General features: G+C 43.0%; 1 protein-coding gene across 2 annotated transcripts in view; it reads left to right on the top strand.

The window, feature by feature from the left end:
• Nucleotides 1–13,913, top strand: part of fbxw7 (F-box and WD repeat domain containing 7) — a 63,327-nt gene extending 49,414 nt beyond the window's left edge. For both annotated transcript variants that reach the window (XM_079372375.1, XM_079372376.1), the window contains exons 6-11: nt 2–138; nt 1,229–1,342; nt 6,083–6,264; nt 7,847–8,072; nt 9,153–9,363; nt 11,445–13,913. In XM_079372375.1, the coding sequence (XP_079228501.1) occupies nt 2–138; nt 1,229–1,342; nt 6,083–6,264; nt 7,847–8,072; nt 9,153–9,363; nt 11,445–11,713 (1,139 nt within the window). In that variant the 3' untranslated portion in view covers nt 11,714–13,913. The remainder of the gene's footprint in view (nt 1; nt 139–1,228; nt 1,343–6,082; nt 6,265–7,846; nt 8,073–9,152; nt 9,364–11,444) is intronic.
• Nucleotides 13,914–14,303: the final 390 nt, after the last annotated feature.

Below are 14,303 nucleotides of genomic sequence, written 5' to 3'. Positions count from 1 at the left end.
GGCATCGATGAGCCTCTGCCCCTCAAGAAGAGGAAAATCGTCAAGCCTGGCTTCACTCACAGCCCGTGGAAGAGTGCCTACATCAGGCAGCACAGAATAGATACTAACTGGAGGAGAGGGGACCTCAAATCACCCAAGGTAGATCAAACTTCAAATTCTCCACATCACTGGTTTTGACCTTTTTTAGCCTGAGGTTCCCCCGCAAGCTCTGTCAGCCAAATTCATCTTCTCCTTAGTTAATTGAAGTCTATCATGTTCTAAATGCCAAACCCTACTGCTTCTGTAGAAGTGGATACTTTTTAGATCCATTATTCATACAACAGGAGTGTCATTCAACGCTTCAGATTCAGCCCATTTCTTTAGTTCCAATAATCTCGACCATTTATACATTAGTTTAAGGAACACATTCTAACTGTTTATCCATATATTCTCTACTATTTGTCTATATTTATTTGGAATGGTTTTTCGAGTCGTATTAGTAGCCTTCTTGAATGTACTATCTGAATGAGTAACAGTAACCTCAGGTGCGGCTGTGACTCAGTGGTAGATGGACATCTGTCTCTGCCCCCCCCCCTCTCAGCAACTGTTAAAATCCCTAGGAATGGCTGCACTACAGGTCGGCTAGATTAGCTATCAAAAAGCCTCGAGTCCAAAAACAATGCAGTTGCATCAGTTACCTGAGGTGTGGTGTTGATGAAAAGTTAGCGATGGGTCGGGGGTTTGTGCGCCGCCGTTTCCCCTCTTAATTGCTAACTGCTCTGCAGAACAGCACCGTTTTGCTCTCTTTCAATCTGAATACACAATGTGTCTTCTAGCTGTTCAGAAGTTTCCATAAAACATGACCAGCATGCTCGAGCTGAACCTTAATGGGCCTTGTGTGCCTTCTCAAACAGCCTCGGGTCGTGTTAGGCTGCCACTGATGTAAATTTGGTGACTGAGCTCCTCACAGTCTTTGCATATAGAGTGTGCTCAGTCGTTTGCTGAGCTAGCGGTCCTGCGACCCAATAATAGCCAGCAGAGACCCCCCTACTCCCATACGCACACACCTACACACACACAGCATAAAACTCTCCTATGTACACCTGCAGCACTTCATGACATTATCCTCTTATCTGATGTATAAAGCACGAGAGACATGTCACTGTCCGACATTTGCTTTTTTTCATTCCAAGATCACCTGTCCCTCACGCCCTTCTGACAGCATCTTTTTGTCTGTCCCCTTTCCAAGGTGCTGAAAGGTCACGACGACCACGTGATCACCTGCCTCCAGTTCTGTGGGAACCGCATCGTCAGCGGCTCTGACGACAACACGCTGAAAGTCTGGTCAGCCATCACAGGAAAGGTAGGTTTATCTCCTTTTTCCTATATCCTGTTTACTCCTTAAGTCTTGACAGCTTCCTCTTCTCCTACGGGCATTCATGGACTGCAGGCCCGCAGTTCATCTTAAATCAGCTTTGTTAATTTTTCAGACTTGATGGGAAGCGAAGGAGTCAGTAAATTATCGTTGAACAGTTGTAAAGGCTTCCTGCCATCTTGCATAGCGTGTTGTACAATGATCTCTCTGCAAAAACACACCAGCCTTCACATCTGACAGCTCCCTCTAACCTGATAGGTAGTAATTGTCACCTAAAAACATCCTCTCACGACCGTATCAGTCCACTCCTCCTCTTACATTTAGCTATTTGACAGACTTGTTACACAACACATGTCCGCAAGCGCTGTTAGTATTCATTGCTGGAGCTGTTGCAGCCACACAGGCCTTGTGCTGCAGCTTTATGCTGTGTATTAGAGAGAAAGGCAGCGGTTGTACTGTGGTGTTGGAGAGAGCTTCACAGATAGTTGCAAAATCGCTGCGCTTACATGTCTCAGTGTTGGACTCCATTTTCAAAGGAGCTTTTCACACTGTAAAAATCCTCTCTAAACTGTTGCTGCCTCTTTCTCTTCCACTCCTTTTTTTTTTTTCTTTCATTTTCACCTGGCACATAGTAGAGTTCAGGTTGGGCTGGGGACTCGCTCTTTCATTTCACAGAAATCAAATACAATCAAAGAGGAGAAAAAAAAAAAAAAAACCGGAGAGGAATTGATATTCTGCATGATCACAGCACAGTAGGTTTCTCTTTCTGTTTCACACAAAAGAACAGAGAGCTTCTCACTGCTGTAACAACCAACACATAGTTAAGTCTGCATTCAGCCAGCTAGTGATTACTCGCATCAGTCACAGCACTTGCTGATCTGAACAGTTGTCCTCAAGGTCATCTGATCGCCATGAAGCCCCATCCATATCTCCGTCACCCAAAGACTGATATATGGATGCCAGCTTGGTGAATTACAGCTACAGTATCTCCGTATTTGAGGTGGAAGTCTGCGATGAGTCACATCACCAGTAGGCACGGCAGCTTTTCGTGAAGCCATCCGGCTTTCAGACACACAGCACATTGTTTGGGGGTCTCTACAACGTTAATCCGACTCAGATTTGTTTGTTTACATTGCTCATGAAGTCGAGATGAGCCTAAATCCGTTTCAGTTGGAGGTGCTGCGTTCCCAGCACATTTCTCCTGTTGTGGATTTCACCTCTCTGCTTCCTGAGCTCTTCCTCCCCAGAAAGAGAATCCCTCACTCGAGGGGAATGGCCAATTAAGCACAGTCGACCATTTTATATGAAGCTGTGGCTGTCGATCCCAGGGACACAGTAAAGTAACAATATAATAGGATTACATACACCTTCATTTGTTTTTCCTCTTTGTGCTCAAAACTTTTCAATGTCTTTGTCGGCTTGTTTTGAGGGCTTGATTTCTACTTTTTCCTTGTTATATTTTGAGGACAGTGAAGTGGCTGCAGGTTTTTTAACTATTTCAGATACCTTTCTGACATCCATCATTTGCTGATCCTAATTATCTTGATGATACATATTAGATGTGTCACAAAATGTCCCTTCAGCGATATATTTTCTTCCTGATTATTTTTGATACCGTTATCAAAGCACTGATGCTAAATACCTGTATATTAATTTTCCTTTAAAAAGTGCAGCCCTTAAAGAGATTTCCCTGTCATTTTGCCTCACAGCTGAGAGCACCGGAGATCTCATATTTTTCGGTCAGTCAGATATAGAGATGGTTTGTATGCATGTCCAAACTCTCTTGTCCTTCATATCGCTAATACCGGAGATGGCAGGAAAATGCTTACTCCATAACCTTCATTTGGAGAAGGATTTGTTTGACCTTGGGGTGCCTTTTTATATTTCATCGAAAGCTCAGGGTGCTTTTCAAAAGCTTTACTGTTAACATCAAACTTCAGTCTTACTCGGAGTGGGATCAATGAGAGATAACGGCACGATGATCAACAGATGAAGAGCTCTGATTGTCTGTAAACGGTCGACTTTTGAAGCCTCGTGCCATTAGACTGATGATGTGGCTTCTGATCCATCACTTACATGCTCTGATAGGACACCATGTTTGACTTTGGATTGTTTTTTCATTTATCGGGAATCCTTGTAATGAGTTTGGACTGTTGAAGATTATGAGGGTGAATTGGCTCACGCTATCAGAGCTCAGCAGCTACATCTGTCCTTTCTCTTCAGAGGAGATATTAGCAATGCAGCTGCTGCAGCCGCGGTACCTTCGGTAAGAGAATTTAAATTCCGAGTGTGGAAAAAGAAATTGGTCACAGTGTAGAGAAGTTGTGCCAGAGGTGGAGCTGTATTAATGCTTCTCCTTGGCCACTTGTGCTGCCTTCTCTCCGAATCTTTGTGCGAACGTTTCATAAGATTCCCTTGTGATGTCGTAGTAGGGAGGGAGTGAAATGGTGTAACATAAGCGTCAACATGTTCTCGTGTATTCCTTTCCCACAGTATTCCCAACACGTCACTGAATAGGGCATCAGTCGTGATGTTGACAAGATTTTAGCAGATGCTTCCATCAATAGTTTAAGGAAAGTCTTTTTTTTTTTTCCTGCTTAAATCTTCTTTGTGAATCATTAATTATTTCAACACAGTGGGCATAGTAAGCATCAAAATAAAGATGTCTCATTGATCTAAAATACACAATGAAAAGAAGTCGAGCTGTGAGGAGAATTTCAAACAGCTTGTTTTCCTGCTTAGATGTTACTAGAAGGCTCTGTCTTCACTTGATAACCTTGTCTTTGCCTGTCCTCCATCTGTAGTGAAAGCTGTCAATCTTACACACACACACCTACGTCCAGCTGCACACATCTAATAGCTTCAAAGGTGGCTGCCTGCTGCCTAACAGAGCTGGGTGTCCTTGGTGCTGATGTCAGCAGCAGGCTCAACTGTCAGGCTGATCCAAGATGGCAGACCTGTGGACTGCTGTCGTATCCACGGAGAGGCGTCCTCCTACAGATGCTTCGCCTGCATTGATTCCCGGCTCACCTGCTCCTCCTTTCTAACAAACTAAGAGTTGAGACCTGACCTTAACACAAATTTAGTTCAAATAATCAGCAATGCAGAAATTACAACTCCAAGGATGAAGCTAGGGCCGTGATGAATACACATTACCAGTTCATCTGTTTACTTCTATCTTAAATGATTAAAGAATTGGTCTAAAATAAAATTAAAATAAGGTGTTACCTTTAAGAAAACAATACTATACAGGCATAGCGATGATGAACCGACTCCTGCCAGCCATGAAGACATAGATATCATCCCTGGCTAGGTTTGGAGTACTTTGTACTTGTAGTGTTAATGAAAATCTTCTCTTTTCGGTCCTTCAGTTTCTTTTGTTAAACTCTCAAATGGATAAAGAATAAAAATATTTCAAAGCTGGGAGACTCTTTAAGCAAGCTTCATGTAGTCTCAGTTATGGCCTGGGTGATCTTTGATCAGGCAGTGTGAGTCTACAATTATGTGATGCTTGAACTCTGCTGGTTTACTTTAACCTTTGAAACACATTCGCCGCCGACAGCTGTAGCCTTGCAGACCTTTATTTTCTGATACTTCCTGCCAAGCCCGATAAGGAGTCTAAAAATAGAATAGGGGTATTAAATGAGTTTTCCTTATTTTGAAGCTCTGTGGATGCTGTTGTGGATATTCCCCCATTGTTTGTTTAAATGGATAGAAAGATTTTTTTTTTAAAATGCGTGTAAACCCTAATGTGTAAAAAAATAAAATAAACATACCTTCTCAGGTTCATTAAAAGAACTCAAATCTTTCATTCTCAACGACAGATTTGAGGTTTGTTTTGCTGACAGATAAAGACACCTAAGCCCTTCATTTGAGGTATTCTGTCCTCCCACACAGTGTTCAAGTAGGCTCTAATCACCCTCCATCATTCTGGTTCTTGGATCCTCAAACACATCTCTGATTCAACAGGAACATCTTGCATCATTTAGAGTTTGATTACAGCAAACTGCAGTATTTCAATTAAACAGAAGAGAAACTGTTTTCAGCACATCACTGCAGCAGCATCCTCCTTTTTCACCCTGCTGCAATAAAACTTCTCTCTCGCCTTGCACGGCAATCACTGCTTATCAGCTTCAGTCAGCGGAGTCACATGTTGTACACTTCAGCAACACGCCCCACCCTGAACCCACCACAGCCTCCTTCTTCTTCTTCATTTGATACATTTAGGATAATTAAATCAGGGGACAAATGAGACAAACTGTGGAAACACAAATTGAATTGATCAGAAAGATTTCCATAACTGCTTTAATCAATAGCTAATCTACCGTCCCTAATGAGGATGAATGGGTGCATTTCTATATTAAAGACAGTTGTCAACCCTCAGCAGGGGGAATGAATTTCTTGCTTTCCTGACAGATAAGTAAAAGCAATTATAGAAGCTCAGAGAATTTTTGTCCCACCGCAGCAGCCGGTATAAAATGACTGAGCTCAAGTTTCCTCTTAAAGGTCGCAGGAATCTCATTTTCCCTGTCCTCCAACCCACTAAAGGCAAAAAGGAGTTTGTATGGTAGAAAGTTGCAAATGTGATTCCAAGAGTGCTATAACTGAAAAATGATATTTATGAATGAAATCATCCTGAATGACTTTTGTCTCTAACAACCAACGTTTCAACAGCGGTGAGGATTACACTGACCAAGGCTTTTCCTCTTCTCTTGTCTTTTTTTTCAGTGTTTGCGCACATTGGTGGGCCACACAGGGGGCGTGTGGTCATCGCAGATGAGAGACAACATTATTATCAGCGGCTCCACTGATCGCACACTCAAGGTCTGGAACGCAGAGACAGGAGAATGTATCCACACCCTCTATGGGCATACCTCAACAGTGCGCTGCATGCACCTACATGAGAAAAGGTATGCAGCCAACTCATTAAGTATTACTCAGCCACCAAAGCGCTATTGTAGCTTCTTTTTTGCACTGTATTGATTTTGGTATCATACAATATCAGCTAACAATTGTCAGGTGACAGAATTAGTGTTAAGTGGACGAGTTGATTGACATGTCAATCTTTTTATCGTTCAGCTTTTGAAGTGATTGAACATACGGCTCTTTAACTTTTGTGCCAACAAACTATAAGGAGAATTTTATTTGTTTAATTTGTTTCTGCACTAAATATACCTAAAAGCTTTGCAAAAAGTAAAGTCCACGGTTTAAACCTTAAGGTCATTTTTTTTCTCCCTTCTTATAGTTTATGTGGTGACATTAATTTATTGTCCTTCTTGATTAAGATGCAAAGATCGATACCACTCTCATTTCTTTGAATATGAAGAAATGCCAGCAGCTGTTAGCTTAGCATAAAGACCAGAAATAATAGGTACAAGCTAACCTGGCTCGGACTGTAGAAAATAAAATCTGCGAACCCTTATCTCATAAGCTCAGCATGTAACAGGTCCTCATTCTGTGTGTGGACCTTCTCATGTAAATCCTCATATAAAGCAGCATTGTCTAAACAAAGTGTCCCTTTAAAGTCCCGTATGTTCTATTATGATCAGAACCATGACGCCTGAGTGAACAGCGATGTCACCGAGCCAAAAGAGCATCTCTGCCGCTCCACTCTGTGAACAGTATCTGTCTGAGAGTGAGCGTGTGCTCTCATAGTGATTAAACAGACGCTGAGCGCTGTCTTGAGTGACTGCTCATTCATTCACTCACTGTTACACTCCGGAGACTCGGAGTGCTCTTTTCGCCCTAGGGCCCACCAAGGTTTTTGTATATCATTTGATTACTCACTGAGTGGAAATGCTGCGAGCTGGAGGCGGACAGTGAATAACATGTTGGTGATTTCCATCTGTGTAGCGCTGTGGGGTATTTTTGAAATACTAAGTACGCACTGTGTGAGGATCTCAAGCTAACAGATGACTTTATAATCTGGTGGAATGTCTCAGTTTTTATTGAAGTTTTGGGAATAGGGTCGAAACTAATAAAGAAATGTCAATTGGTGATTTTCTACAACAGTGTAAGTTTTTCCTCATAAAATTCTTCGTATAAATTGTTCGCGAGTAATAATGTGAGAATTGCAAAACTTACGCAACAATCTTACCTCAAGGGACTTTCCTTTTCTATAACCTGATATAAATCTTTCCTCTTCATATTGGGGGTGTAGACACTGCTGCAGGGCAGCCGGTTCAGTTCAATGAGTGTTTTTAATGTACAAGTATGAACATGAATGTGCAGCATTGAGAGGTCGTTGTTGGAGGAGTGAAAGGAAATGTTCATACACGTCTGTGTAGCTGCCAAGGTGCTAATGTGTGACTGAAGGTGTTGTGTAGACTGCCGAATAATCCTCAGAATGGAAGTCATTCTTTCTTCAGGAACAGAAGCTCAAAACAAAAGACTTCTTTTATATTTTATATTGTGTGAGAAAAATCCAGCCATTGAATACATGACCCCTAAATGGCTGATTTTCTGTCTTTGTGGGGGATTTTTTCTCCTTAGGGTGGTCAGTGGCTCTCGTGACGCCACACTGCGCGTCTGGGACATTGAGACAGGTCAGTGTTTACACGTCCTCATGGGCCACGTGGCAGCAGTGCGCTGCGTCCAGTACGACGGGCGGCGGGTGGTCAGCGGTGCCTACGACTTCATGGTCAAAGTTTGGGACCCTGAGACGGAGACCTGCCTCCACACGCTGCAGGGCCACACTAACAGAGTGTACTCATTACAGGTGAGCGGCTTCACACGCACAAGCTCCACCACAGCTGGATGGTCAAGTACAATCTGCATGAAGACCCGGGTTTATATGTACTTTTCAAACTGTTTGTATGTTCTGCCCTCCTGAGGGATGATATTCTGTGCTCAAGGTAACATCTGTTGGACTAACCAATAAGAAAAAACATCAACCATGGGAAAATAAGAAGCCGCAGCATCACAAACAAATACCAGTTTTAGAGGTTTAGAGAGTAATCCTCAAATGCAATTTTTTTTTTCTACTTCTTGAAGACTTCAAACAATAAAAATGAAGTGGTAAATATCAAACTGCAGCTTTTATTTTCATTTATTCTAAAGAGTTTGCAGGATTTGTTTGAATTCAAGTACACTTGGGTTAGTCTTCTATTAAAATATTTCCAGTTAATACAATTCAACTTAGAAGCAACAAACAATTATTCATGTTCCAAATGAAGGCTTTTACACTTCAGCCTCTCTCTATTTGTAAGATAAACTCGGTTCATTCAGCTGCTAAACCTTAAACTTAGCGGTTAATATCTCCGCCTTTATAACTAGACCGATTTAAAATGTCTGAACAGCTGGTGTAAGTGGGTCGACGACACTCTCCTCTCTCAACTGTCCTTGATTCCAGGACGGTGAACCACATCAAAAAAGCCATGAAGAACGTGATATGATCTGATTCCTCTGGTGTTTTATACCCTTTATTACTGTCAATGCGTTCGTGTGTCCTCTGAGATGTCCTTTCACCCACTCTGTGTGATTACAGTGCATTTTCAGTCGGGACCGTCTCCCTCTGAGAAGAGGCTGTTTACTACACTGATAGATTGGTTTTTGTTGCACCCTGCATCATCAGGATTTTTTTTTTTTTTTTTTAGAGTTGTTGCTCTAAAATTGATCAAAAAGAGATGCTTTACAGATCGATGCAATTCATTTCTTTTGATTACTGTCATCTCAAGTTTGCTAATCGAAACAAAGAGTGCTTGTTTCAAGTTAAGGTGACAGTGGGCGTCTTGATTGTCAGCCAGTTTTTCATTCACATTCAGTGTCAAGTCTGAACTGGAATTCTCTCTGTCTCCAGTTTGATGGGATCCACGTGGTTAGCGGCTCATTGGACACGTCTATAAGAGTTTGGGACGTGGAGACGGGCAACTGCATTCACACGCTAACGGGGCATCAGTCCCTCACCAGTGGCATGGAGCTCAAAGACAACATCCTGGTCTCAGGCAACGCAGACTCCACGGTCAAGATCTGGGACATCAAAACGGGCCAATGCCTGCAAACACTGCAAGGTGAGTCGACGTCTAAACTGTAGGTTGAAGTTGACCTGAACTGTTGTCTTGGTGTTAAGGTAAAAAAAAAAAAAAAGGTTTGGGTCATATTAGAAGAGCCAGAGACATAAAGCGATACCATAGACCTGCTCAGATATTTAGATGAGGTTCAGTGCACGATTACAGACTGCATGCGCGCGACTTCTGCAACCTTCCTGCACGTAACTAAACGGCTGCAGTGTGTTTTCTTTTCGCCGGTCTGTTCTTTGCCACTCTTTTGTTGACATGTCTATCAAACTGCACATAGCTGTGATATAAAGGCAAATAATGTCCTTGTAGCGTCCTGCTGCTTCGTCAAGCACTTCTGTGATCTGTGGTCTCTTCAAGAGAAACTACCAGCTCGTGACCGAGTTCAAGTAAAGGTGGTAAAACTGTACACAGTTATGAGTTTGTGCAACAGGCTGCCAAACTGAAAAGATGAACACCACCTTTACAGATATTATTGTATTAATATAATAATACAAAACCAGCTTTAAATAATATTTCATAAAAAGTAAACGAGCACTTAGCATAGAGTCATAGCTTCAACCTGACGCTCCAAATGAACCTAGTCTAACGACATGTTTGCCTGTGTAAGTGAGTGAGTGTGAGACGCAGTGCAAAGCCAACACCTTGTCCTCCTGCTGCTCCTGATTGCCGCCTCATTTCCTTTGTGTCTGTTTAAACACTTTCAAACTCCATTAGCGCCTCACAGGAAGTTTGAAATCCTTTGCTGAATAGCAGCAGCAACCAGCAGTGCTCCACCCCTAAAGACCCTCATTAGCAAACTACAACCCTGTATGCTGCTCCTGCAAACACCAACGCACACACACACACAGACTCGCTGAACAAAGAGATGCCCCAGTGAGAGTCTGAAGAGAGAGGGGAGGGACAAGACCGGCCGTGGGGGAGGACGTGTGTTCGTGTGTCCCTACAGTGGAGGGCGAAAAAGGCCTGTAGCACTTTGTAGGTCATATAATTAGGTCAGCGGACATTTTCTGCCATTCACTTGTGTGTTTTGATAAGACAATAGGCGGACAACGAGGTCTTCACTGTCAGCCAAAGAGAGCATAGGTAATGATGGAGCAGCCTGCTTTGTTGTGGAAATGCAGAGAGGGGAGGAAGAGGAGGGGAGAGGCAGGCATGTTGGGGGTTGGTGCACAGCAGCATTGTAGTGTACTCGGGTAAATAACGGCCTTTGATCATACTGGAGAGAGACATTGAAAAAATGTTTAAGCTCAATGATTGTGGAAGCAGGAAGAAATTCAATACATGTAAAATGAAATAGCCATTATACAAACCTAAAATATAACCCTCGTTTGCGAGCACTGTGTCGCCCTAATAGATTTAATTAAGACGTCATTTTCAAGCCCTTGGGGGAATCTTAAGTCACTGCACACGTACACTCAAACATAAAGTCACCTCAGTGCAGGCAGTGAAGCCGCCATCTTCGCTTTAACTGTGGCCTCCTGCCAGCTGCCAGCATGCAGACGGAGGTGTAGCTGGAGCTGCTTAGTCTCAGTGACAGGGAGCGACCAGAGTCTTGGCATCTCTGTGCAGCTCGTCCTGAAGCCGGTCTGCAGGTGTTAGAAACTCACACACTTGCAGCAGCTCCAGCAAGAAAAACAGGGATTTTTTTTTTCTTGTCTCCCAGGATTACTGAGGTTTTTGTAATTTTTTTCTGTATTTTGGTTCTTTTGCCCACCCTTCCACAAGGGACTGCAGAGGCTCAGGGCAGGGTTTCCATGAAACTGTTAAGTAGAGGTGGTACAGTACGAGCATCGCCTCATGCTCAGGTTCGTCAGTCAATTATATCTCTTTGGTTCTTAAACTACGATCATTGATCATTGGCGTACGTAAAAAAGGAGATGTGCAGAAATGGAATTTGAAAATACTCTAGTGCTCTCGTTTTCACAGCATGGGCCATGTCCAATCTCAGGTCGGCACCAGAGCCATTCTTCTCTTCTCTGTTAGAAATGCATGCAGTGTATTTTAAACATTTGCGCTTCCAGCTCGCTGTAAGATAGCATCTGCTTAACCCTTTTGTTTCAATCTGTCCACAGGTCCCCACAAACACCAGAGCGCCGTCACGTGCCTCCAGTTCAACAAGAACTTTGTCATCACCAGCTCGGATGATGGCACAGTCAAACTGTGGGACCTGAAGACGGGCGAGTTCATCCGAAACTTGGTGACTCTGGAGAGTGGCGGGAGCGGCGGTGTGGTGTGGCGTATCAGAGCCTCCAACACCAAGCTGGTGTGTGCGGTGGGCAGTCGTAATGGCACGGAGGAGACCAAGCTGCTGGTGCTGGACTTTGACGTGGACATGAAGTGAGGAGGGATGCGATGGGGAAGGACGAAGAAAGAGAAAAGCACTGATTGGAAAGAAGAGAGAGGGAATGGGAGACGAGGCACCTGGAAATCCCAACACTCTTCACCCAAACTTGCTAAATCTACAACAGCTGTCCTGTCCTCGACCACCATCTTCCCCCTTTGTGTCCCTTTTTGGGCAAATGTTACCGACAAAGTCGCAGATCATCACACTGGGTCAGTCCCTGCTTTTGACCCTCCACACCTAGGAGCAGTCGGAGGGATTAAAACTAAGCAGAAAAAAAGGGGAGGGGATGTCTGATCTGTCCCTGAATTGGCTGGGAGAAAGCAGAAGAGGGAGGAAAGAAAAGAAGACTGAACTCTTTGAAGTGACCCTCTGCCCTTTCGGTTCAGGGTCAGCTTCGAACAGAGACTTGGTTTTGCTCAAGCCTGACAGATTTTGAGATGTACAGAGATATATTATTTTTTAAAGTGCCCCCCCCCCCCCCCCCCCCCCCCCCCCCCTCCACACATAACCCTTCCCTCTCCCAACAATGCGCGCCCACACATTCAAATCATACAAGTCGAGGACGGTGGTAAAACTCACACACAGTTACAGGTAAAGAGCTGCTTGTTGTCGTCTGGAGGGTTCGGCCTGTCATCAGGCTTGTTTCTCGTCACTCCATTTCCGTTCTTGTTGTTCTCCACTCGGTTTCATTAGTTTGATTTCTTTACAGTATCGCACACAAACACAACTGTGAATTTCAATCCGTTCTTGGTTTATCACATGAAAGGGGGTTCCTTTTGTTTTGTTTTTTTTGGTGTTTTTTTTCTGTCCTCGCGGTTGCCAACAGCAACAAATCCCAGTATTAGAAAGCTGCTCTGTTTAGGTTTGCTGTCATTATGTCAAAAGGTTGTTTTTTTCCCCGTTTGTTTATTTGAGGTGTTCTTCCTCTCTGTTTTCAACAAACCTGAATTGGTTTGGTCTCCACACAACCCCCGATGCTGTCCATATTTTTCACTTTTCTTGGGGTGGTTTCCTCAATGCCAGTGCTGTGATGAGAGGAGGGAGTAAAGGTTGTTTACTCCAAGCGCTGTGGATTAATGCCCCCAAAGCCCCCTCCCTGAGCCCCGTACCCTTTTCTGTTTCCCCCGGTGGCCAAACTGTATTTATGCTGCTAGATGAGTGGAAAAAAAGAGAGAGAGGGAACTTTTACTTGCTGTGACGTTTTAGTCCCAGGCAAAATTCCAAATTGAACTATGTATGTTTGGACTTAAGAAACAAAAGATGACAAAAGGTAACATCCAACATTTTTGTTTTTATTTTGTTTATTTTTTTGCCACTGAAACTTGAGCCAAACGTGCCTCTACGAGGCTGAGAGGAGGGAGCGTCCAACAGGTTCTGATGGGATTGTCTGCATAGAGGAAACAAGGGGGATGTACACTGTTGGTGTGCGTGTGTGCGCGTGCATGAGTGCGTGTGTTAACTTGTAAACACATTCCTTGGGACAAAGCTCTCTCAGCCTGTCCTTTGGGGAAATGTACAAACGCTGTGTGGACTGGCAAAGAAAAAAAAAAAACTAGCAGATGTATCAGATTGGAATGACAGAACTGTCCGTATTCCTGTGTGATTGTTGTTACATTCAAAGATGTCTGAAGCAACAGAGGAGACCATCACAAGCATCAGTTGACGGGCTGCAGGAGTCTTAGTGTTACATGTTGCAGATAAAATCAGCGGCCTCGTGGATCGTCAGTGGGGGAAAATACACAAAAAGGCAACAAAACGTGAACAGAAACATTGTAGCCAAACGAAAAGTCGTCTCAATCTCCATGAGTCACAACTCAAGCTGAACTGTGAAAGTGGTATAACACTGTATATTAAAAAAGAAAAAAAAGAAAACAATCTCGCTCTATCTCCTCTCGTTGTTTTCTCCGTTTTAATTTATGATCTGGTTTGAGAAATCAGATTTGTTGCAGGTGTTTTATTTTTTCAGTTCATGTAAACTGCCTGGCAAAAGAGAAAACAGACAGAAAAAACCTTAAAGGGATTGTGTATTTGTTTGATTCACTTAGAATTTTATTTTCTTATAACTTAAGTGCAATAAAATGTGGGTTTTTTCTTTTTTGATTTCAAGCATATCAGTTGTCTGTTTTTGTTACCTGTGTGAAGGCATCTTATATGTTCAATAAAGCAAATTATTTGGTTAATAAGAACCATAAGGGAACACTTTGACAGTTATCTCTCTGCAGGCCGGACTTATCACTGCACAGTACACTGATACAGTAAAGACCCTAAGTTCAGTAAAAGGGGGGGAGTTAGGTTTACCTCATGGAGGGTACATAAACGTTTAAAAAGCACAAGTTTACGCAAACCGTGTGTTCCTAAGGTTAAGTGTATGATTATAAATGAATTTATGTTGTGTAAAAGGATCTATTCAACATGATCTCTAGATCAAACTTGAAAAGACCAAATTTTAAGCAAAAATCTCTGAATGTGTCCTGCTCCAGGAAGGAGCGGGTGGCCTATGCCCTTTAAATCAAATGTGCCCATAGCCATTGAACTTTGCAGGCTTACAACATGAAAATAGAGATTATTGGATTCTTAAAAATCAGCT

This window comes from Symphodus melops (genome assembly GCF_947650265.1).
Source record: "Symphodus melops genome assembly, chromosome: 2".
NCBI lineage: Eukaryota > Metazoa > Chordata > Actinopteri > Labriformes > Labridae > Symphodus > Symphodus melops.
Note: the sequence above shows the minus strand (reverse complement) of the source record. Positions and strands in the feature narration are given on the sequence as shown.